This window comes from Clarias gariepinus, chromosome 3 (genome assembly GCF_024256425.1).
Source record: "Clarias gariepinus isolate MV-2021 ecotype Netherlands chromosome 3, CGAR_prim_01v2, whole genome shotgun sequence".
NCBI classification, from domain to species: Eukaryota; Metazoa; Chordata; class Actinopteri; order Siluriformes; family Clariidae; genus Clarias; species Clarias gariepinus.
The window spans coordinates 35,611,211-35,635,455 of record NC_071102.1 but is presented as its reverse complement, the minus strand read 5'-3'; the positions used below and the strand labels follow the sequence as shown (position 1 = coordinate 35,635,455).

The following is a 24,245-nucleotide window of genomic DNA, read 5'->3' as shown; positions in this document are numbered from 1 at the left end:
GTTACGGTGTAAGACAAGAAGAGGCTCTGATTTCTCCTCTCCTCTTACTTTAGCTTCACAGCGCCTGTTCGCATAAACAGAAACACTTATCTGTCGGTATTTATTTTTACTTTCTTTTTAAGGTAAAGTGCAGGTTAATTTGTTTTATTTTTACCTAATATTGTGTGTTATTTATTTTTATGTATTTATTTTTTGGGGCTGTGAAATAAATACTTTAAGTTTCCATTATTTCTTATGGAAAAATTAGCTTTGATTTACGAGTGTTTTGAAATCTGAGCCCACTTCCAGAACGAATTATGTTCGTAATTCAAGGTTCCACTGTACTTGATCATTTATTCATTTGTACACCCTGGACAGTGTGCCACTGTCCAGTATACACCCAACAGACAATTTGTAACTCAATCTACATGTCTCTGGGTTGGTATGAGGAAACACACACAGACCCGAGGCGGAATTCGACCCCAGAGAGGCGAGGCTACAGTGCTACACCACTGTGCTGCCATGTCCTCTTGTGGAAAGTATTTTAATAATACTATTAACAAGGAAAATAAAGTAAACTATTTAACCAAAAAAATAATTAGCAACAACTAACAACAATTAGTTAATCAATTAATTTTAAAAATCTCATGTAAAACAGTTTACATGGAGATATTCTGATTTGGTGTGTACAAACAGGAGAAGAATTAGTGAAGACGAGTGAAAAAATATAAAACATTACAATAATGGTATTTTTACAAACATTTTTATTCTTTAAACATTTGTATCCCAGTGGAAAAACAACATGAAATATATATTTGGTAAAAATGGTTGGTAAAAAGTAATTTCCTAAATTAATACCACATCATAAGGGGGAATTATATTAGATAAAAAAAAAAAGATTTAGCATTACATTAATAATTATAGTTTGATTGTTAAAGATATATGAAAAAAAAACACAACTTTGAATAATTAATTTCCTATGTAGTATGACCACCAACCACATCCTGCTACAATTCCATAGTAATATTGTAGAGGATCCAGACATCACGGCAGGACTCAAGTTCTGGTTAAGATTCCAGTAGAGGTCACTAACTGCACACTTTCTCTAATATACACAAACATCTTTTTGTGAATGGTTAACATCTGTAACTCCAAAACAAGCAAATATCATATAGGAAAAAAACAAAACAAGTAAATATATGTTCGGACTGCCATGTCCAAAATTGTAAATCAGCTCATTAAAAATGACCTCTTCTATGTGATCAAACAAACAATTTATCACAGGGAAAAACACTTTGGTTTTAGGGTCAACTGAAATTTTAAAACTGACTTAAAAAACACAATTCATGAAAAATTTTCATGGAAATGTATATTGTAATGGAAGCGACCAAAATGTTTTTCATTCTCCATAAAGTCCATAAAGTCCATCGAGCATGTGTCAATAAAAATATCTTCTCTGCATCAGAATGATTCATGCCCTATAGGTAAATGAAAAGCATTTTATATTTAAGCTGACATAAGGTTGAACATAAACATTAAACATCAAAGTAAAAAAGTGCAAGTTTAAAACAAATACCCAGTAACCCACTGGATATAAACCCAATTAAAATCCAGCTCTTTATAGCTCTTTATAAAAGCAGAACAAGGGCCCGAACTTACTAAACGTCCCAGAATCACTCATAGAATTTGGGCTCAAAGATCATTTAGGACTGAAAATATTTTTACCTCAGAGTAGGGCACCAAAGTTATTTATAAAGCTTCCTATTTATACATTCGGCGAGGAATAGGACTGCGCCAAGGAAAGCGTGTGACAACACATTTTACGACAGTGAGAGCCGCAAAGGATGCTGCACGCTAAAATGGGTGTTGTAGATTTTACATGGTGGAAAAGCTTAAAGGTGAAACCAGCGGCAGTTGTGTAAACGTTCTATTCACACATATGAAACTTATAGATGCGACTACAGTATAGACTCGGCTGCATGATGTTATCCTAATCAGATTGCTCCAATCACAACTGTTTAAAGCCCCTATAATAGAGCGATGTAAGACTGTCAATCTGATCAAAATGATTTTAAAAAGAAAGTGAAACTAGAAAGAGGATGAGCGTTTGGTTGCAGTGGAGGTAGTAAAATCTAAAGAAATTATTAAAGTAAAATTCTGCTTTACTCCTACCTCCAAAGATAAGAAGTGAGTGAAGGCAATTTGTAAAAGCAATAATGCCACCTTTCAGTACAGACCCACGTAAGTATGAAGTGTTAATGAAGTTAGATTGAGGATCTAAAAGAACAGTTGTGTACACTCAAATAATTTAAGCATATAAAATGTATATATAAATATAATTATTTTATTGTTTCTGCCATGTTTGATGCCCACAACACCATGAATGCAGTTTGTTTTTTGTTGATTTCACGTTGCGTGAATGAATCTGCGCATGATCTGTAGGGCTGTTAGAGCAAAGTTAAATTTATTATATTTCACACTGTTGACTGTGTCACTGTTTCAATGCTGCATCTTCGTTGTTACTAAAGAACTGTTACAGTATCCATCACCTGCGGGAACAGATTATGTTACCGCACACAATTAAAAAAAAGTAATAGATTCAGTTTTTGTCCATACTTATCTCTTAGCTCTTCCTCATTTTGGTGAAGATGTGAATGATTTCCTATTTTAAAAGTCTTGATAAATAGCTCTTACTCCTGGTAGTAGCAATTAGGCGCATTTTCCTACTTAGGAGCATTTTTCCACTCTGAGACGCTTAGTAAATACAGGTTTTTGTTCATGATACCAGTTTTTGTTTCTTCACTAAAAAAGGTTCAATGTCTAAATATTTTTCGTTCATGATTGTCATAAATATCCCCAAGTATTTATATTTCAATATTACCATCAGTAATTATCCTCAGGTCTTGTAGATTAAGACTGCAGAGCTGCTTCATTTCTGGGTTTGTGATTTTATTCCCAGATAGATCCAGTTCTCTCAGGTGTGAGGGATTTGATCTCAGAGCTGAAGTCAGAGCAGCACAGCCTTCATCTGAGAAATCACATTCATACAACCTACAGAGAGACAATGACATTCTCTTCACTCTCTTACACACAGCTAATGCCCCTCTGTCAGTCCCTTTCTAAAGGCTATAACATGCCTTTGATGTCTTTAATTCATGCTTGAAATAGCATATTAAATGTGACAAACCCTGACTGCTTATATAATAACTGTGCAAAGGAGTTTCACACTGTGTGTGCATGAGAATAAAAATTATGCAAGTAATCGCTAATTGCTATTATTGTTATCAATAAACTAATCAGTGACTTAATCACTTATCAATGACTAATTAGACTGTTCGGTCTTTGGATCAGATTTGGTTCTAGGTATGGTGTAAACAAATGTTTGAAAGCAATGAAAATGTTTTAAGACAGTTGCAAGAAAGGGATGCTATGCTTAGAAGATAAAAAGCACAAATGGATCCCAACAATTTCCTGCTCTGTCCCAACAATTTCCTGCCCCTCCCACAACAATTCTGTGCCCTGTTCCAACAATGCCTGTTCTTGATAAATCAATGACAGCCTCCATTCAAGCAATGCCATTGCCATTGTTGGAACAGCAATTTCATCATAGCCTCTGCCTGCATCAGTGCCTTGCCCTGTTCCAGCAATGCGTTAACCTGCCCCAGTGATGCGACACCCTGTCCCGGGAATACTGGCAGAATGTGAGAATGTCTGTGAGAATGTCATACTGGTGCCTCAGGATTTAAATATGCTGTTTATTTATGAAGCTAGATTTAGTTATAAATATCATATCATATATACAGTATATATATATATATATATATATATATATATATATATATATATATAAATGTAAGCATTTTTAGATAAAATGTGGACTTCTTAAAAAAACCATGTAATTTAAGGTAAATGTTCATATCAAAATTACTCAAAAGACAAATAATTACTGTTACCCTTAACTTATCTGCTTTAAATCAGAAAACTTCATATGCACTGTCAAGCATAAATAGCTGGTGTATTTTAATTACACACAAATCTGATGAAAACTTTGCCAGGGAGGCATGTTAACAATTTCAGAAAAATAAGACATTTCATTCAATTAATAATGCCACAGTAGAAAAGAAATATTGAATCAGGTTTATAAGATGACTGTGTATACAGTATGTGATCTTTGTTCAATGCTGCGTGACAATTAGGTAAAGGCAGTGGTGGTACAGTATGCACAGTAGCAGATCTGTGTGTTTTTAGTACACTTTAGAAGAAACATCAATTTAGTTATGTAATTAATATGTTAATACTTGAACCAAATCAGTAGGTCTTAAGAGGGAAAACAGTGTGCAGTGAGTACCGAGGAGCAGGTCATGTGACTCTCAAAGAGATGATCTTACCTCAGTGTCTCCAGTTTACAGTGAGGATTCTCCAGTACAGCACAGAGACACTTCACTCCTGAGTCTCTGAGTTCATTCCAAGTCAGATCCAGTTCTCTAAGGTGTGAGGGGTTTAATCTCAGAGCTGAAGTCAGAGCAGCACAGCCTTCATCTGAGATATCACAATGCTTTAACCTGTACAGAGACAATGACAAACTGTTAACTTTTTTTACAGAAAGATCAAAAGAATCACTTTTCATCACTACAAATGCAGCACCATAGTTATAAATTATATAAGATTAATTCATAAAACCAAATTTTATTTACTGTGTTTGAAAGGGTGTGTGTTTTTGCCAGCTCCATGAGAATGTCTATGCTTTGTCCATGACTAAAAAACTAGCAGTAAAATGTCCTGTCCTTTTATCTGCAGGTTTTTACTAATAACTTAGTTGAAACCATCAATATACGTTTTCATGTAACCATTGTAATAGCAGTTACACATTGTGTTCACCAGTACTGAAAGTACAGTATAAGACGTTTCAAGTGTGAGGAAGTCGGTATACGCCGTTAAGTTGTCCACAAAGAGCACCCTTCAAGCTCAGGGGCCGATGGCCAATAGCACCAACTATGTGGACAGTCATTAAGGAAAGCAGAGGGGGTTAGCCATGAGCCCAGCAGTAGACATAATGACGCAGTCAGTTCTTATACTAATGTTAGTCCTTGTATGGATGCAATTTCTACTACAGGGGCTGGGATAACATAGGTGCTAAACCTGAATTGAGCTGGGTTTCTAGAAGTAGTGTTAGCAGTGAAACCAGCCTTAATGCTGACACTAGGTGCATGGACCCTAACGTTCCATTAATCACAATCAGAACATAAATATGTTCTTTTTGAAAAGGGAATTTTTTCCACCGGTCCCGATCAATAAACCTTGTGTGAACTAACAGTGCTTTTTCATCTGTTTTTAACTCACACTTTCATCCACTGGGTGTCTGGCTGAAGAAGTAACACTTGTATTTCATCAAACTAAAGCATCTAGCCAAATCATAGATAAAACACAAAAGGTAAGGTTTATTGGATAAGAAGCCTAACCCAACAAAAGTTGGAGAACAAATATCCTTCTTCTGTTTTATTTGCAACAAAATAAATACTGCCAAGCAAGCAAAATCACTTTGTGCACGTCATAAAAGTTTTATTGTGATTAAATTCTTTGTTCATGTATAAACACATCTTATGTGAGCAGCTTTCTTGGAAAGATTGAATCTCTAATCTGAATTATTTCAGATGAAATGAAATAATATTGTCTAAGTAAACATTGCTACTGAGACTGTCACTAATCATTTAAAGGCAGAAGGAGAATTTTTAAGATATGTTTTAATGCCAAATGTGTTTTACTGAGGAGCCGGTCAGAGAGATTATCTTACCTTAGTGATTCCAGTTTACTGTGAGGATTCTCCAGTAGAACAGAGAGATGCTTCACTCCTGAGTCTCTGAGTTTATTCCAACCCAGATCCAGTACTCTTAGGTGTGAGGGGTTTGATCTCAGAGCTAGATCTAGAGAAGCACAGCCTTCATCTAAGATAGCACACCCATACAGCCTACAGAGAGACAATGACACATTCTTCACTCAGTTTACAGTACAGGTTGTCCCCCACTTATGAATGAGTTCCGTTTTAGAAACACGTTCATAAGATGGATTTGTTTGAAGTCAGACAAGGCGAGTCTCATATGCCTTTGACCCGGATATAAAATGTAAAGCATACCAATCCACTTGACTAAATCTGTCCCCTTTCCCAACAATGCCATCATGTGGCCAAAAGGCAATGAATCTTGCAGTGAAATGTTGTCTCAGCACATTTAAATCACGAGGGGGATGCTGGATGCCATTTTGTCTTAGAGTGAATTTCCCCATAAAAAAAAATAATGGAAACTCCAATGATTTGTTCCATATACCCAAATTATTAATATAAAAATTATTAATAGAAAATATAAAGTTAAAACAAAACCAAGTAACCTCCACTTTAAAAAAATCACCCCCGACAGGAGAGGAAGGGGCAGGGGGTATTGTGTGGGATAATGTTTACACTCACACAAACACACATGTATATACATACACACACACACACGGATGTTGCATTTACTAGAATGCACACTTAGTTACTTGCAATGCAAGGTTTTACTGGTACAGTATGTGAAATGTAACAGTGTTGTCTCTGTGCCTTCACAAAGCGGAATCTCAGATGCCATTTTGTCAGCTTTTTGGACTGTGAACTCTGTTTTTGTTGAGGATTGTCCAAAATTATGATTATTCTCCATCATGGAAGCTTTACGAGACAGCCATTTTCTATTATAGAGCTTACGGACTGACTCATTGAAACCAGACTTGTTATATATTCACTTACACACTAAAAATATTGTATATAATTGTAAATATTGGTATTTGGTGCACTGCAGTGTCTTTTTTTGTACAATACATGTGAGTTACTTTCTCAATTTGTTGGCAACTACGAATGTTGGATGTGAACCGTGGTCCGTTCTTACCTCAGTGTCTCCAATTTACATTGAGTATTCTGCAGTACCGCAGAGAGACTCTTCACCCCTGAGTCTCTGAGTTTATTCCCAGTCAGATCTAGTTCTCTCAAGTGTGAGGGGTTTGATCCCAGAGCTGAAGTCAGAGCAGCACAGCCTTCATCTGAGATATCACAATTACACAACCTGCGGAGAGCCAATGACATATACGCAACACTCTCAGTTCAGGACATACAGATGAGTTCAGCAGAAACTTTTGTTCAGCAGGTAGTACGAGTCAAAGTAACGTCCACATGAAGACCAGGAACCAAGGCTCTCAGAAAAAAATTTGCCCAGAGAACCAAACAGCAAAAATGTGCCTTACATAGGAACAGGTCATATTGTATAAATTTATCCTGTTTGGATACCAGACACAGACGCAGTTCATGCAAGTCACCAAGGTCCTATATTCTACACCTGTTGGCTTCTTCATCAAAACCGAGTAGTTTCCTCTAGTGGCTCATATCAGTACAATATGAGTCTTAGAGAAATTATCTTACCTCAGTATCTCCAGTTCACAAAGAGGATTACTCAGTATAGCTGAGAGACACTCCACGCCTAAATCTTTGAGGTTATTCACAGACAGATCCAGTTTTCTCAGGTATGAGAGGTTTGAACTTAGAGCTGAAGTCAGAGAAGGACATTCTTCATCTGAAATATCACAATCAGACAACCTGCAGAGACAATGACACACTCTTTATACATTTTATTTCCTCTTTTCACAAGATCCTGTGTATCCAGTAGTGATGGGTTGTTCGTGAAAGATTCATTCTTTTTTGAACGAGTCTTTAACGTGACTCAGGAGAACGAGTAGTGATTCGTTCATTTTCGACTGAACGCACATGTACAAAGCATGGCAAAAACTCTAAGTCATGTCTAGCCCGAGTTGTTCATTCTTTTGTCATCTGACTCCCATAAACACTATGCAGTGCAATAGATTCAAAAGAACTAGAAAACTTATGAAAAGCACCGTTCAATTTTGTTTCCTGTGTAATGCACTACATAGCGTCTATGGGAGTTACGTGATGAAAGAGTAAACGATATATATAGAATTAGAATTTAATAAATTCAGCTTAGTATAAGTGTTCTTTAACCCTGTTTTAAAGTTGTTTTGGGTTGGATTGTTGTTATACTGCTTTTTTTTAAGAGAACTTGAAGATCTAGGTTCTTTTGGCCTCAGCATTAAGCTAGTTCTATACTAATTGCTATTTCTAGTTCATAGCTAAATTCATTTTTTTTATTTGGATGTAAAATGTACATAAAAAGTATATCTGACTTCACATTCTGCTCTTTGTCATTCACATATATGCTTACCTGTGATGATAATTATAACAATGTTTTAAAAATACTACAATATAATATTTACCACCAATTATAGTCTTAGACAGAAAATCAGCTTAAGAATAATAATGCCTGGCCCCTTTATTCTAGAACTAGAGGTTAAGGTTAGTACTGCAGGTTTAGCATTATTTAGCTACACTAATATGCAAGCTAAAAGAAATAGGATGATACACAAGTATGAGTATGTGTGCATGTGTGAGTATGGGAGTTTAAAGCAGACTTAGACACACAAGGAAATTTAAGCAATTTAATAGGCAGACTTAATTAGACAAAATAATACATTTTGAAGCAATGAATGAGCAGGCAGTAAACCAATGTGGTCAGTCAATACGCTTAGATGCATTTTGAGGTGAATGGGAAAATCCCCTATGACATGGCGGAGGGCAGGTCATTGATGTAGAAGAAATACTGCATAAGTGGAAGGCGAGGTAAATTCTCCTGGGCTGTGATCAAAAACAAGATGGGCATAATCACCAGCCTAATGTTCAATTTGCTTCTTAAACAGAATGTGAAGTGAAGTGCCCACACACAGAGTGTCTGTGGTGGCATGAATAGGACATACAGGGTTAAAAGCCAGGTTTAGACAGAAAAGTATCAAATTCAAAGACGGAGGTGAAAATCAAAGTTCATTTAACAGTTCTGAGTTGTGATCTGATTATTCATTAGCATTTAAATCCAGAAATGCAAGTCAGGTTTGGGAGTCTGTATTAAACATACTCAGAGATACAGGTACTGGCAAACACAAAAAAACTGAATAACTGTTTAACCCTATTAAAGCTAAAGGTATTACCTGATGGATTTCAGGTGTGCAGAGGTAATTAGCTCAGAGAGCTGAAAAACCTTAAGTAGACAAGGCTGATTGGGCTGGCTCATGCCAACTGTGTTATACACTGCCTGGCCAAAAAAGGTAATCACATGGATCTAACTATACAAATTGTTGAGGAGCTTTTTATTGGATAATTACGGCAGTGATTAATACGTTTGCACTGGTAACAAATTATTTAACCCTAACTGATTCAGTGAGCAGCTTCTTATTTCTTAAACAACCATGTCAGAAGACATATCCTGTGGTTGTAGCAGTGATGTTACTCTGTTTCAGAAGGGTCAAATTATTCTCCTTCATCAAGCAAATACAATTAAAGAGATTGCCGAAACTAATAAAATTGGGTTAAGAACTGTCCGATTCATTATTTAAACCTGAAAGGCTAGTGGTGAACCACCATATTTAAGAAGGAGATTGAAAAATGAAGTGTGATGGGAGATCACTTAAATGATAATTGTTAGTACACATTTAATATTTGTTTCAAATTCTTCCAAATTATTCTTAATACAATTCATTTAATCATGAAAAGCTCTTCTCAGTTTAAATTCAAAGTTGAAAAAAGTTTAGGAACAGCAAATGCATGTAGAATAAACTCTGCTTCAATCCCACTATTGAAGATTGTGTCTTATTTATTGGCACTGGAACTACTGTAATAGAGGTAGTGTCTGCCAGAGGAGCAGGTCATGTACCACTCAGAGAGATGATCTTACCTCAGTGTTTCCAGTTTAAAGTGAGGATTCTCTAATGCAGCAGAGAGACTCTTCACTCCTGAGTCTTCGAGTTTATTATCAGACAGATCCAGTTCTCTCAGGTGTGAGGGGTTTGAGCTCAGAGCTGAACTCAGAGCAACACAGCCTTTATCTGAGATATCACAATCACACAACCTGCAGAGAGACAATAACACACTCTATATGTTTCAGCCTCTTTTAACAGGATGCTGTGTATCCAGTCATGGTTTATTTACTGTGCTATTTAAAGTTTGAATTTTCAATAAATTCAGGTTATTTCTTAAACCGGATCTTGCATTGTGTTATCTTGTCTGTGTTTTTTTTAAGTAGATCCTGAAGGTCTTGGTTCTGTTAGCCCCAGCATTGCTATTTCCAGCGCATAGCCAAATCTTGAGCTTCTTTTGATTTTTATGTAAGACGTACTTTGAAACATGTCCATCTGCCTTTAAATTCTGCTCTTTGTCATTCAGAAATATGATAACCTGTAAGGATGTGATAAGGATTTGACAATAATAATTCCATTATTCACTAATTATAATTTTGGACAGAAAATCAATCCAAGAACAATAAATCCTGGCTCTTTTATTAAAAAATGTCAGGTTAAAATTGAAGTTAAGGTTGGTAGGTTAAGCATTCTTTAGCTCTGTTTATATGCAAGCTAAAAACATGAGGAGGCTAAAAAAAAACAGTAGCAGTGTGAAAAATGTGATCAAATGAAATATATTTTAACTAGACATATAGTCGCAAGCAATGATAAGCGGGCCCAAGCACCCTGTGCTATCGCCACCCTGGCGCACTGCACAACCAGTGTGTTATTTAAGTGTTTTAAGACCTACAAAAAGCCATCGCCACTCAGGTGTGTGAGGTTGCACACTTCACACACGCAAGTGTGTATGAGCTATGCAGCAAAACCCTGAGGGCCCCAAGCCAGGCGAGTCTCAGGCGTCATGATGGCAGCAGATTCCAACCTGTCTGCCAATTTTCATGCGTTTTTGAGTATGTTAAGACCCTAAAAAAAGGTAAAAGGGGTGGAAAAAAAATCCTTGGAAAAACAAGAGGGTAATGTGCAACTTATAGTGCTTGGGCCCTAATTACTTTAAACATAAAAAACTCTTTTCAGTTTCAGTCCAAAGACAAGAAACATTTAGAAACAGCAACTACATGTAAAATAAACTTTGCTTCAATCTCACTATTGAAGATTCTGTCTTATTTATGCAACTTTTAGAGGGTGTGTCTGACTGAGGAGCCAGTCACCTGACTCTCAGCATGATGATCTTACCTCAGTGTTTCCAGTTTACAGTGAGGATTCTTTAGTACAGCAGAGAGACAATTCACTCCTGAATCTTTGAGTTTATTCTCAGAGAGATCCAGTTCTCTCAGGTGTGAGGGGTTTGAATTCAGAGCTGAAGTCAGAGCAGCACAGCCTTCATCTGTGATACTACAATTAAACAACCTGCACAGAAATAATGACACACTCTTAAAGCTCCCAGTTCAGCACACACATCAGTTCAGCAAAAATGTTTTACAGGTACAGTATGTCAAATTAAAATCAAATTAAAATTTTATTTGTCACATACACAGTCATACACAGTACGATATGCAGTGAAATGCTTATACGACCGCCAGTGCTCTTAGAAAAAAAAAAAAAAAAACTTATATGTAAGAAATAAATATGAATAAAAAGAAATACTAAAGAAAATAATTTTAACTAGTAAAATAAGCTGTACAAATGAGGGCATAATAAAAATATTACAAAATATAGAAAAAAAAACTATCTTCACGATCTTCCTGGCTTTGGTCCAGCAACGCTTGCTGTAGATCGAGTTCAGGTCAGGGAGCAGGTCTGGTAGTTGCTCTCCTGCTTTGTAGTCCACTATCAGCTCCTTTTGTCACGCTCTCAGCGCGCCGCGCTGATCAAAGACCGCCCTCGTCTGCTGACATCTTCCCTCTCACGCTGTCATGCTCTCCACCACGCTGGTTTGTTTTCCCACGCTGTCATCTCTCCTTCACACACCCCCGGACCGCCCCGCCGACACACCGGCTTCTCATCTGGCGCTGATTTCTTCCGGCTTATAAGGAGGCGCGGCGCGCGAGCACGCTGGATTATTGTGTGTTTTTTGCCGCAGTTCTCTCGCGTTCAAGTTCATGATTTCTTTTTCACGATACCGACCACGCTTTGTCCCCGTTTTTGCCTCTCGCCTCACGCTTAGGATTTATTATCACACTCGGATTTAACGGCTTTGAACTTTCGCTTTCGTTTTTCGACTACGGCTCTGCTTAGTGTTTGTTTTGGCTCGTCGCCCCCGCTGACGGATTACACGGCTTTGGACTTTTGCTCTCGCCCCTCGACTACGACCCAGATTCGCCCTTCTGCTGCTACACTGCTCCTTATCTCTTTGCTCTGCTCGCCCAACGCCTCACAGAACCACCTGCCTCTCTGCACCTGGATCCATCTCTCCGCCTGCTCGTTCTCATCTCGTAACACCTTTGTTTTTGAGATTGTTCCTCTGGCACCAGTTCTCCAGATTTCCAATCTCCTTTAGGTAGGCCAACTCATCATTGTTGGTTATCAAGCCCACCACTACAGTGTCGTCAGAAAACTTGGCGGATGATAGCGGTTTAGTTGGTAGTGGCCACGCAGTCGTGGGTGTACAAAGAGTACAGCAGGGGGCAGAACATCAGAACACAATTACTGTACATCAGAACACAACCCTGAGAGGCTCCAGTGCTGAGAGTGAGTGAGGCTAAGACATGTCCGCCCATCCTTACTGCCTGTGGTCTGCCAGTCAGAAAATTGGAGATCCACTGACACAGAGATGAGTTGAGTCCCAGGTGCTCCAGCTTGGTGGTGAGTGTGGAAGGAATTATGGTATTAAATGCAGAGCTGTAGTCAATGAGGAGCATTTTAACATAATTCCCTTTTCTAGTGTCCAAATGAGTGAGCGATGTGTGAAGGAGATGAGACATCGTCTGTGGAACGGTTTGGGTGGTATGCAAACTGTTGTGGGTCGAGTGTGTCGGGTAGTGAAGAAATGATGAAGTCTCTGGCCAGCCGCTCAAAGCACTTCATCACTACTGAGGTGAGGGCTATAAGGCGATAATCGTTGGGGGAAGCAGGATGAGGTTTCTTCGGGACAGGAACAATGATGGACTCTTTAAGGCATGTGGGGATTACCGACTGAGATAAAGAGAGGTTGAATATCTCTGTGAACACAGGTGCTAGAGATGCCGTCTGGTCCTGCTGCTTTCCTGGTGTTCACTTTCTTGAAGGCTCTCCTCACGTCGTGCTCGGTGATGATGAGGACATTTCCGGTGCTGGCAGTGTCTTCCTGTCTGTAGCCGTTAGTTGCGCTAGCATCAGCATCGCTAGCGTCTTTAGCTGCAGCCTCGAAGCGAGCATAGAATGTATTCAGCTTGTCTGCCAGAGCCGCGTCTGTCATACCGGTTGTTGGTGCTTTATAATCCGTTATTGTCCCTAGTCCCTGCCACCGGCGGCTAGAGTCACTCTGTTGGAGCTGTGACTCTAGTTTCCTTCCGTAGCGCTGCTTCGCCTCTTTCACTGCCTTCCGCCCATTATACGACGCAGCCTTGTATGGGTCCATGTCCCCCGACGCAAGTCCTGCGTTGTAAGCAGCAGTGCGAAATCTCAGAGCGTCGCGGATGGTTTTATCCACCCACGGCTTCTGTTTGGAAAACGTCCTGATAGTCTTTTTCTCCATGATACCATCCGCTAGTTTCCCGATGAATCCCACAACCGCTTCCGTAAACAAGCTGACGTCATCATCGGAGCTTGTTCCTGAACATGTCCCAGTCTGTGTCATCAAGTACGTCCTGTAACGGGCCACTGATTGGTCTGTCCAACGCACGACCTCCCTCTGAACTGGAACTTCCTGTTTCAGCCTTTGTTTGTATTTTGGCATGAGGAAGATGGCGGCGTGGTCGGATTTACCAAACGTTGGATGAGATTGTGCCTTGTAGCCATCCTTGACTGTAGTGTTACAGTGGTCCACTGTCCTTTAGCCCCTGGAGGGGCAGGTAATATGCTGATAAAAGTTTGGCGCTGCGCGTTTAAGGTTGGCACTATTTAAGTCCCCCGCCACAATGAGCACAGCGTCCCAGTGCTGTGTGAGTCTCTCATGCAGCTCGCATAAGGCATTGTCCGTGTCTGCTTGTGGTGGAATATAGACGGCACTGATTATGACCGATGTAAACTCCTGAGGTAGATAAAAAGGACGACACATGATGGACAGTAGTTCCAGATTTGGTGTGCAGGAGTGTGTAAGAGGAACAACGCTTGCGCTGTTGCACCTGCTGCTGTTCACCATTGAATACACGCTGCCTCCCCTTAACTTCTCTGAGTCCCGTGTACTATCCATGCAGTGAACCGAGAAGAACTCGGCCGGCTGGATCTGCCGTGGTCTGGCATTGCTGGGTTCAGCCATGTCTCGGTGAAGCAGAGGAGGTTGCAGTCCCGAATGTCTCTCTGGAACTTTACCCTGGCCCTGAGGTCATCGAGCTTGTTCTTCAGTGACTAGAAATTGGCGAACAGGATGCTGGGCAGAGGCGTGTGGTGTGCACGGGCTCTCAGCCTGTTTCTGACGCCAGCTTGTTTCCCTCGGGGCCGCCGCTTTGCGTCCCTTGTTCTCCCTTAGGATCTCACTCGGCCAGCTCGGATCCGGAGTTAAAAATGATGAATGGTGAGTACATTGTATACTAATAGAAACAAGAGTGTCTCTATGGTACCTAATGTACTTAATGGTGGTGATTTTGCTGACGGCAACCAACCTCACCGGCGCCATCTTGTATCATCATGTGTCAAAGTAACATCCACTGCTTCCATATGGGAGCAGAGCCCCATCATTTATTTGAGCAGTTCAACAAATATTAATTTCTTTTAAAATACTAATTCACCCCTTCATACATTTTAAACTTAAAATTTAATTACTAGTAATCTCTTCTTAGCCTATTGTAAATACTGCTGTTAGGGAAGTAAGTCAAGCTGTTTTATTATGAGTGTTAGTTAAGGAGGCACTCCAAAGTAAAGAGCTTGTTGGCACACAGGCCTACCAATAAATAAGTTATAAACAAATATATGACTATGAAATTTCACAAATCAGGCTAGTGAAGTTGAGCCTGATTGGACACCTCTAAACAGCCATTAGTATTAAGTTTTATGCATTCAAATTTCAGGGCTTAGTTGCCTTTCTTAAAAATTTTATAACTTGATCTGTATCAAAGATAACTGACTGTGAATTGTTCCTGACTAGCGACCTTAGCCCTCACTGACACAAGTACTGGATGATAAAAAACTTTATAAGCTATCCTGGGTAAATTAAAGCCTTCATTTCTCTGAGTGGGCATCTGGCGTAAAACCTGTGCCAAGTTGTTGTGCTGACCAGATATTCCGCTGTGGCGACCCCTTATCGGAAACAGCCGAAAGACCAACAATAACAGAAAGTTATTAATCACTTTCCAGCGTGAGCCTAATGTATTGTCACGGCTGACCCATCTGAGATATCAAAAATCCCTATCCAATTTTGCATCCTCAATGTCTTTAGATCACATCGGCCCGGTTTGGTGACGATCGTATAAATTCCCTAGGAGAAGTATATCAAAATCCATCAGGTGCGTTTTTGCAAACGACCCCCCCCCCAAAAAAGTCCAAAGGGGTGGGAAAAAAATCCTTAAGAAAACAAGAGGGTAATGCGCAACTTATAGTGCTTGGTCCCTAATTACTTACATCATATGAAGCTCTTTTCAGTTTCAATCCAACAACAAGAAACATTAAGAAACAGCAAATACATGTAGAATAAACTTTGCTTCAATATCACTATTGGAGATTCTGTCTTATTTATGCAACTTTTAGAGGGTGTGTCTGACTGAGGAGCCAGTCACATGACTCTCAGTATGATGATCTTACCTCAGTGTTTCCAGCTTACAGTGAAAATTCTCCAGTACTGAAGAGAGACAATTTACTCCTGAATCTTTGAGTTTATTCTCAGAGAGATCCAGTTCTCTCAGGTGTGAGGGGTTCGATCTTAGAGCTGAAGTCAGAGCAGCACAGCCTTCATCTGTGATACTACAATAAAACAACCTGCACAAAAACAATGTCACACTCTTAAATATCCCAGTTCACCACACACATCAGTTTAGCAAAAACGTTTTACAGGTATGTGTCAAAATAACATCCACTGCTTCCATATGGGCGAATAAAGTAGAGCTCCATCATTTATTTCAGCAGTTCAAGAAATATAATTTTTTTCTAAAATCCAAATTTACCTCTTCATACATTTTAAACTTATTTGAATTACTAGTAACCTCTTTTTTATGAGTGTTAGTTAAGGAAGCACTCCAGAGTAAAGAGCTTGTTGGCACACAGGCCTACCAATAAATGAGTTATAAACAAATATATGACTGTGAAACTTCACAAATCAGACTAGTGGAGTTGAGCCTGATTGGATACCTCTAAACACATATTAGTATTAATTTTTCTGCATAAAAATTTTAGGGCTTAGCCGCCTTTTTAAAATATTTTATAACTTGATAGGTATCAAATATAACTGACTGTAAATTGATCCTGACTGGTGACTTTAGCCCTCACTGACACAAGTACTGGATAATAAAAACTTTATAAGCTACAGTATCCTGGGTAATTTAAAGCAGGTTTTATTTCTCTGAATAAAAAGATTTAAAATCATATACACAGTGCCCATGGAACGTTTTTAAAGTTGTTCTGGAACCAGTCCTGAGTTTTCTCGCCAGTATGCTTCAGGTTGTTGTTGTCATATCTGAGCCACCTCAGTCTTGGGGTCCGATCTTCGTACGTCGCTTGAAACATCCGAGATGAACTGACACATCTAAGATGAGATCATCGAGCTAATTACGATCACTGAGCGTGCTGAGCCCATCATGGCAGAACACCACGGCGAAAGAGCCGAGCGATCTTCCGTAGCACGGGGCCGCTTGGTAGGTGAACCTAGCCGGGGACTAGGACAGGGCGCGTTTGGTTACATCCAGGACGCCTTCCCTTAGCTAAACGAGCTATCGCCGAACAAAAGCTGCGTGAGATGGCCGACTCGGGCATCATAGAGCCAGCGTCCGGACCGTGGTCTTCACCGGTTGTGTCGGCGGTTAAACGAGGTGACGCGCAAAGATTCTTATCCGCTGCTGTGAATAGATGATGCGCTGGAACACGTTGCGGGCTCGGCGTGGTTTAGCTCGTTAGATCTGTGTAGCGGGTATTGGCAAGTAGAGCTCGCCCAGGAAGTACGACCTAAAACCGCGTTCTCGATCGGGCAAGGGCTATGGCAATTCCGGCTCATGCCGTTCGGCCTATGTAACGCTCCAGCTATGTTCAAACGGTTAATGGAGAAAGTGTTGGCCGATATTCCTCGCAACCGTTGTGTCGTCTACCTGGACGATTTACTGGTGCACGGCAAGGAGTTTGAGGTCGCGTTAGTTAACCTACGGGAGGTATTTTTGGGGCGAATTTGTGGCTCAATCCTAGAAAGTGCCAGCTGTTGCGGGGAGAGACCGGTTTTCTAGGACACATAATTAGTGCTCGAGGGATTGCTACCGATCCAGCCAAAATTGCAGCTGTACAGAATTGGCCTGAACCGCTAAATGTGTCGCAGCTACGCACCTTTCTCGGGTTAGCCTCGTACTATCGCCGGTTCGTGAAGGATTTTGCCACAATCGCCAGTCCGCTGCATGGGCTCACGAGAAAGAATAAGCCGTTTCGCTGGGACAGGGTGCACGCACGTGCTTTCACTCGGTTACGGGAAGCTCTGGTCACGTCGCCCGTTCTTGAATATCCTGATGCATTTCGTATGTTTATCCTCGACACGGACGCGAGCGATGTAGGGCTGGGGCCGTCCTGTCTTAGGTTTCCGAGGGCAAAGAGTGTGCTATTGCCTACTTCAGCCGCGCGTTGTCTGGACCGGAGAAGAATTACTGCGTCACGCGGCGCGAGCTGCCAGCAGCCGTCGCGGCACTTAAACATTTTAGGCCGTACTTATACGGGCAATCCTTCTTGCTGCGGACCGATCACGCTTCGCTGGTGTGGCTGCTTAGTTTTAAAGAGCCCGAGGGCCAGTTAGTGCGCTGGCTCGAGTGGTAGCAAAATTATAATTTTAACGTTCAGCACCGAGCAGCAAAACTGCATGCTAACGCCGATGCTTTATCCCGCCGGCCGTGCAGCAAAGAGCATTGTCGGTACTGCGAGTGGGTGGAAGAGCGCGTGGGTGGTTGCAACATCGAACACTCTCCGAACCACGTGAATCAGAACATTCTCCCTGCGCAGTCATCCGGAGCCCCCGTCAGTAATCAGCCGTCCGAGCAGGCATGCAGCCGAGTTACTGCATCGTCTAAGCAAATGCCTGTAGTCGTTTCGCCGGTGCCACAGCTGGACCGCAACCAGCCAATCGCCGAGCAGGAGAAGGATCCTAAAGAAGAAGCCTAGAGGTAAAAGCTCTCCATTTGCAGTTTAACACTAGAAGCGCCGAGCAGCGGTCATTTGACCGCAAGGGGGTAAAAAAAAAAAAATACTTCACACTCGATCAATTTCCAGGACACTCCTTTCATGACTTTTCCTAGTTCTGTGAGCTTAATCACCCTGTATGCTTAAATTTTTAAAATCGCACCAGTAAAAGCCAGTATAAAGCTATTTTGCTCTTATTTACGTGAAATCGCTGACAGCTGCGCGGCGGCATGACGTTTCCTGTCTTTTCCAACCTGCGATTCTCATTTCTCTCAGCAGATGGCGCAAGGAATCGCCATACAATTTATGCGTCATTCAGTGCGTATATGTAACTATCTCAGGTTTCATTCCATATATGCAGTTTATATATATATATATATATATATATATATATATGCTTCCGTAAAATATCGACAATTCGCCATTCGTTCTGGCGTTGATAATCAGCGATATTTTATAAGGACATTTAGGGAATTTCGCTTTACTTAATTTTATAAGGTTTTGAGAAAATTAATTAGTTTGTTCGTTCTGTTAGAAGCTTCCGTGAAATTATCTCTAAAACAATATTGTTTTACATATTACATATGTAATGACCCCTCCTGAGGATATAAAGCCTCATTATTGAATGTAAATAAATCAGATCTACCACAGCAGATAATAAACTATGCTATGTCATAACCGAAGCAAACACCACGATTATGCCTCGTTTCGTTCAGTGTTGCTAGGCAACGGACCACGCGCCTAATCGGCGGGAACGTGGTTCACTTGGCCGCGGTGTATTATAAACCTGCGGAATGTTTCACTGCTTATGCATAAAAGCAAGGGGAATGTGGAAGTGATGTGTGGCCACTGAATGAGAACTAAATCAAAGATTTCGGTAACTACACTGAGTGTAACATCTGCATAGTGACACTAAACAGCTGAACAACTTCACTTTCCCGTTTACCTCTGAGAAAGAAAAAAAGCTGTATGTTGTTTGTTTATATGTAGAATGTTTATAAAAGTACACGAAGTAGGCGCGCGCGCGCGCACAGACACACACACACACACACACACACACACCTCCCCTGAGCCCTCGGTCAACATCTAATGACCGTCGGTATGCAAATGAGTCAAGATGTAGCCTAACGTGGTGTCGTGTCGGATTTCAGCGGTCAAAGAAAGTGGAAATACTTTGAAGTAGTTTCAGTGTTTTTTTTAGTTACAACAAGCACAGCGATGAGTCCACGTTGTTTCACTGGTTATGACATAGTGACACTAAACAGCTGAACAACTTCACTTTTCTGTTTACCTCTGAGAAAAAAAAGCTGTATTTTGTTTGTTTATATTCAGAGTAACACCTTCCAACCACCTCTCATAGTCTATGGTTAGTTTTAATGATTTGGCTGAAACTAATTATCACTACATAAGTACCCCAACACCCCTGATCATGAGTTTCAGCTGAAACTAATTCTATACATGCAACAGAAAATGTAGATGCAGATTCCAAATGTATAAAGATACATGCTATATATATACATATATATAAATATATATATATACTCTTTTCAAATAAAATCGCTATTACTTGACCCTGAAGTTTAGTTTAGCACACAAAACAAAGTCCTTTCTGGTAAATCAACTGCATATGTAGTTTATTCACAGCAATTCATTAATAAAATGAATATACATTGTACAGTACAAGGTAAACACGAGAAAGATTAGAAAATAAAAAAACAAAGAGTGTTTTCTTTACAAACAGCTTCTACTGTGCGTCGAGATGCTGAAATCCCTTGCATGTTGCCCCTCAATTTTGTGCTTCCATTTCAAGTGGAGAGATATTTGACCGACAGCTTAGAACAAAAGAACTGTAGGTGTGATCACAACCCCCTCCGTACGACCGTGCCATCAATCACTGACCACCTCAGTATGGCGTTATATTCCTGCCACAATTCTGAGCGCGTGGTTTACATTTTTAGAGCAGACAATGCACTCTATGCGCGTGCAATGTCTCCACTGCGCGCTCAACAGCTCGATTCTCCGCGCGCGCTCGACTCTGCCTGCACGCGCGTGCAACATTTATTTTCTGTGCGCGCTCGACTCTGCCTGTACGCTCGCACAACTTTGTCCAGTGTTACAAAACTGCCACAAAACCAGCCAATCACAGACATCCACACACTATTTCTGATCGGTTGTTTCTCCTCCAATCAAGTGGCACTACTATCGACCGCTTAACGGAAGCGGTGTAAATAAAGGTTTATAAGTAAAGTTATCCGATTTGAATTTTAGTCGATGTAGTCTAACAATGAGCTATATGGTAACGTAATTAGGTACGTAAATAAAAACACACAATGGGCAAACGAAACTGGTATATACTAATACTTCATTAAATAAAAAATAAATACTATAATATTTGTTTATAATATTTATGAATAAAAACTTTATTTACATTGCTTCCCTTATATAATTTATTTTTATATAATTATATATAATTTAAATTTCTTATCATTTTATTTTGATTTTGTAAGGCTGCTTTGAGACAATGGCCATTTTAAAAGCACTATACAAATTATAGTATGCGTTATGCGGTCGATATTGCCAGCTGATAGAGGAGGAACAGCCAATCAGAAGTAGTGTGTGGAAGTCTGTGATTGGCTGGTTTTGTGGCAGTTTTGTAACACTGGACAAAGTTGTGCGAGCGTACAGGCAGAGTCGAGCGCGCACAGAAAATAAATGTTGCACGCGCGTGCAGGCAGAGTCGAGCGCGCACAGAATCGAGAAGTCGCGCGTGCGCGGAGAATATGTTGAGCGAGCAGGGGAGACATTGCACGCGCAGAATCGAGCTGTTGAGCGCGCAGTAGAGACATTGCACGCGCAGAATCGAGCTGTTGAGCGCGCAGTAGAGACATTGCACGCGCATAGAGTGCTTTGTCTGCTCTCAAAATGTCAAACCACGCGCTCAGGATTGTGGCAGGAATATAACGCCATACAGCAGAGGGACAGAGACATGAGGGACATCTAATACCTTATTGTGTAGTGTCCCTTTTTCAGCGGATTTCTCTGCTACCGCAGATCAGTTTATCAACTTGTAATATATTAATTTTAGGAATATATTAACATGTGCAGACATTTAGTTGATGGGGCGCTGCCCCTATTGCCCCTGAATAGAGCCAGCCTCGATTACACACACATACACACATATATATATAGCATGCATCGAATACACACACACACACATGTATATATATATATATATATATATATATATATATATATATATATATAGCATGTATCTTTATACATTTGGAATCTGCATCTACATTTTCTGTTGCATGTATAGAATTAGTTTCAGCTGAAACTCATGATCAGGGGTGTTGGGGTACTTATGTAGTGATAATTAGTTTCAGCCAAATCATTAAAACTAACAATAGACTTGAGAGGTGGTTGGAAGGTGTTACTCTGAATATAAACAAACTAAATACAGCTTTTTTTTCTCAGAGGTAAACAGAAAAGTGAAGTTGTTCAGCTGTTTAGTGTCACTATGTCATAACCAGTGAAACAACGTGGACTCATCGCTGTGCTTGTTGTAACTGAAAAAAACACTGAAACTACTTCAAAGTATTTCCACTTTCTTTGACCGCTGAAATCCGACACGACACCACGTTAGGCTACGTCTTGACTCATTTGCATATCGACGGTCAATAGATGTTGACCGAGGGCTCAGGGGAGGTGTGTGTGTGTGTGTGCGCGCGCGCGCCTACTTCGTGTACTTTTATAAACATATAAACAAACAACATACAGCTTTTTTTTTCTCAGAGGTAAAGGGGAAAGTGAAGGTGTTCAGCTTTTTAGTGTCACTATGCAGATGTTACACTCAGTGTAGTTACCGAAATCTTTGATTTAGTTCTCATTCAGTGTCCACACATCACCTCCACATTTCCCTCGCTTTTATTACATGAACATAAGCAGTGAAACATTCCACAGGTTTATAATACACCGCGGCCAAGAGAACCGATTGGGCGCGTGGTCCGTTGCCTAGCAACACTGAACGAAACGAGACATATTTGTTGTGTTTGCTTCGGTTATGACATAGCATAGTTTATTATCTGCTGTAGTATATCTGATTTATTCAAATTTAATATTGTTTAGCGATAATTTCACGGAAGCGAGTTCAGAACTAAATCGCTGCTCCGAGACGTTCAGAAGCTTCAAATAGAATGAACAAACTAATAACATTTTCTCCATACGATATAAAATTAAGAAGAGCCTTCCTTTTCGTTATAGTACGAAGCCCCTAGATGGACAAAGGAGGAGAAAAAACGGCAAAAAAAAAAATTAACTTTGGGTTATAATTCCAAACATGACTTGTTTTTTCCCTCTGACTTGTTTTTTCCCCTCTTCGTTTGTCCCCTTAGAGACTCTGTAGTAGGTTTTCTCAGTTGAATATGAAAAAAAGATACCGCTTATTATCAACGCGGGAATGAATGGCGCATTGTCCAAGTGCAAGTTGATCTTGGAGCTAAACTATTTGCTTTGGGTGAAAGCGCCATCTAGCGATCATTGTGTGTCAGCAGCAGCTTCCCATTCAAAACAATAGGCGGTCAAATGACCGCTGAACCGCGCTTTTAGTAGGTGACACTGGAGCGGCGCTTCTAGTGTTAACCAAATAGCATTGCGGGAGGGTTTACTCTATCGCCACTGGGAACAGCCGTGCGGCGCTGGCGATTATTTTCAGCTGATGGTGCCACGGACTCTGCGGGCACGTGTCTTAGGGATGGTGCATGGGCATGCGGGCGCGGGACACTTCGGGGTAATGAAAACTCTGCGGAGGTTGCGCGCTCGCTTCTACTGGCCGGGCTGTCATACTGATAGACGCGATGCGACGTCTGCACGGCAAAGAAGGGCCCTACCCAGCGCTCGCGAGCACCCCTGCAAAACTTTCGGGTGGGGGCACCTATGGAGCATATGGGCGTGGACATTCTCCGATCGCGGGAACCGGTATGTGCTGGTAGCCATGGACTTTTTCACCAAGTGGCCAGAGGTGTTTGCTGTTCCTGACCAGAGCGCTTCCCCCACGGCTCGAGTGCTGGTGGATGAGGTGTTCAGCCAATTTGGCGCCCTGGAGCATTTGCACAGCGATCAGGGGTGTAACTTCGAGGCAGAGGTGTTTGCGCTGGTGTGCGAGCGCCTCGGGGTGAAAAAGACCCGCACCACGCCATCCGCAAAGTGACGGTCTCGTGGAACGCTTTAATCGAACGCTCACCACCCAACTCGCCATGCTTACCAGCGACCGGCAGACGGATTGGGACGAACATTTGCCTCTCGTGCTTTGGGCTTATCGCACAGCAGTGCAGGAGTCCTCACAGCTGACGCCAGCTGCGTTAATGTTCGGTCGCGAGTTGCGCACGCCCATGGACCTTGTGTTCGGACCACCTCCACAATTGGATTTACCTACGAAGCCTGGTTTGGATTACGTTTTGTTCTTTAAAAGACAAACTGTTTCGTGTCCACGAGTTGGCGCGTAGACACTTGGCGGATGACGGTGTTAAGCAGCGCCGCGTGTATGATACTCACAGTCGGGAGCGAGACTTTGCTACTGGGGAGCAGGTTTGGGTGTATTCCCCCGGAAGGAAAAGGGGGCTCTTGCCTAAGCTTATGTCTCACTGGGTGGGCCCCTGCACGGTCATTGCCCAGCTCTCTAATGTAGTCTACCGAGTGTGGTTAATGGGGCGGTCGAGAGTGGTAGTGCTCCACTGGGACCGTCTCGCTCCCTATCAGCCCCACGCCGGCGAAACATCGAACTCTGTGGAGGGAGGTCCGCCTCAGGAAGAGGGCTGCGCCCCACCTTCCCCCGCAAAAAGACTCCGGCGTTCACAATGCCAGCGCCGACCACTGTCACGCCTTCTAGACTGAGTCACAGCTCGGGTGGGGGCAGTGTGGCGTGGGCGGGTTCTCGATTAGGAACCATCATGCTTTGCGGG

At 41.2% G+C, this 24,245-nt stretch overlaps 1 protein-coding gene across 3 annotated transcripts in view; it reads right to left on the bottom strand.

Annotated features, from left to right (window-relative positions):
* Positions 1-732: 732 nt before the first annotated feature.
* Positions 733-24,245, bottom strand: part of LOC128518904 (NACHT, LRR and PYD domains-containing protein 12-like) — a 40,610-nt gene continuing 17,097 nt past the window's right edge. Inside the window, exons 6-14 of one of the 3 annotated variants that reach the window (XM_053492272.1) lie at positions 15,727-15,900; positions 11,086-11,259; positions 9,789-9,962; positions 7,415-7,588; positions 6,888-7,061; positions 5,771-5,944; positions 4,368-4,541; positions 2,861-3,030; positions 733-1,457 (exon numbers count right to left, since the gene is read on the bottom strand). In XM_053492272.1, the coding sequence (XP_053348247.1) occupies positions 1,441-1,457; positions 2,861-3,030; positions 4,368-4,541; positions 5,771-5,944; positions 6,888-7,061; positions 7,415-7,588; positions 9,789-9,962; positions 11,086-11,259; positions 15,727-15,900 (1,405 nt within the window). In that variant the 3' untranslated portion in view covers positions 733-1,440. The remainder of the gene's footprint in view (positions 1,458-2,860; positions 3,031-4,367; positions 4,542-5,770; positions 5,945-6,887; positions 7,062-7,414; positions 7,589-9,788; positions 9,963-11,085; positions 11,260-15,726; positions 15,901-24,245) is intronic. The other 2 variants (XM_053492273.1, XM_053492274.1) reach the window with 2 other exon arrangements.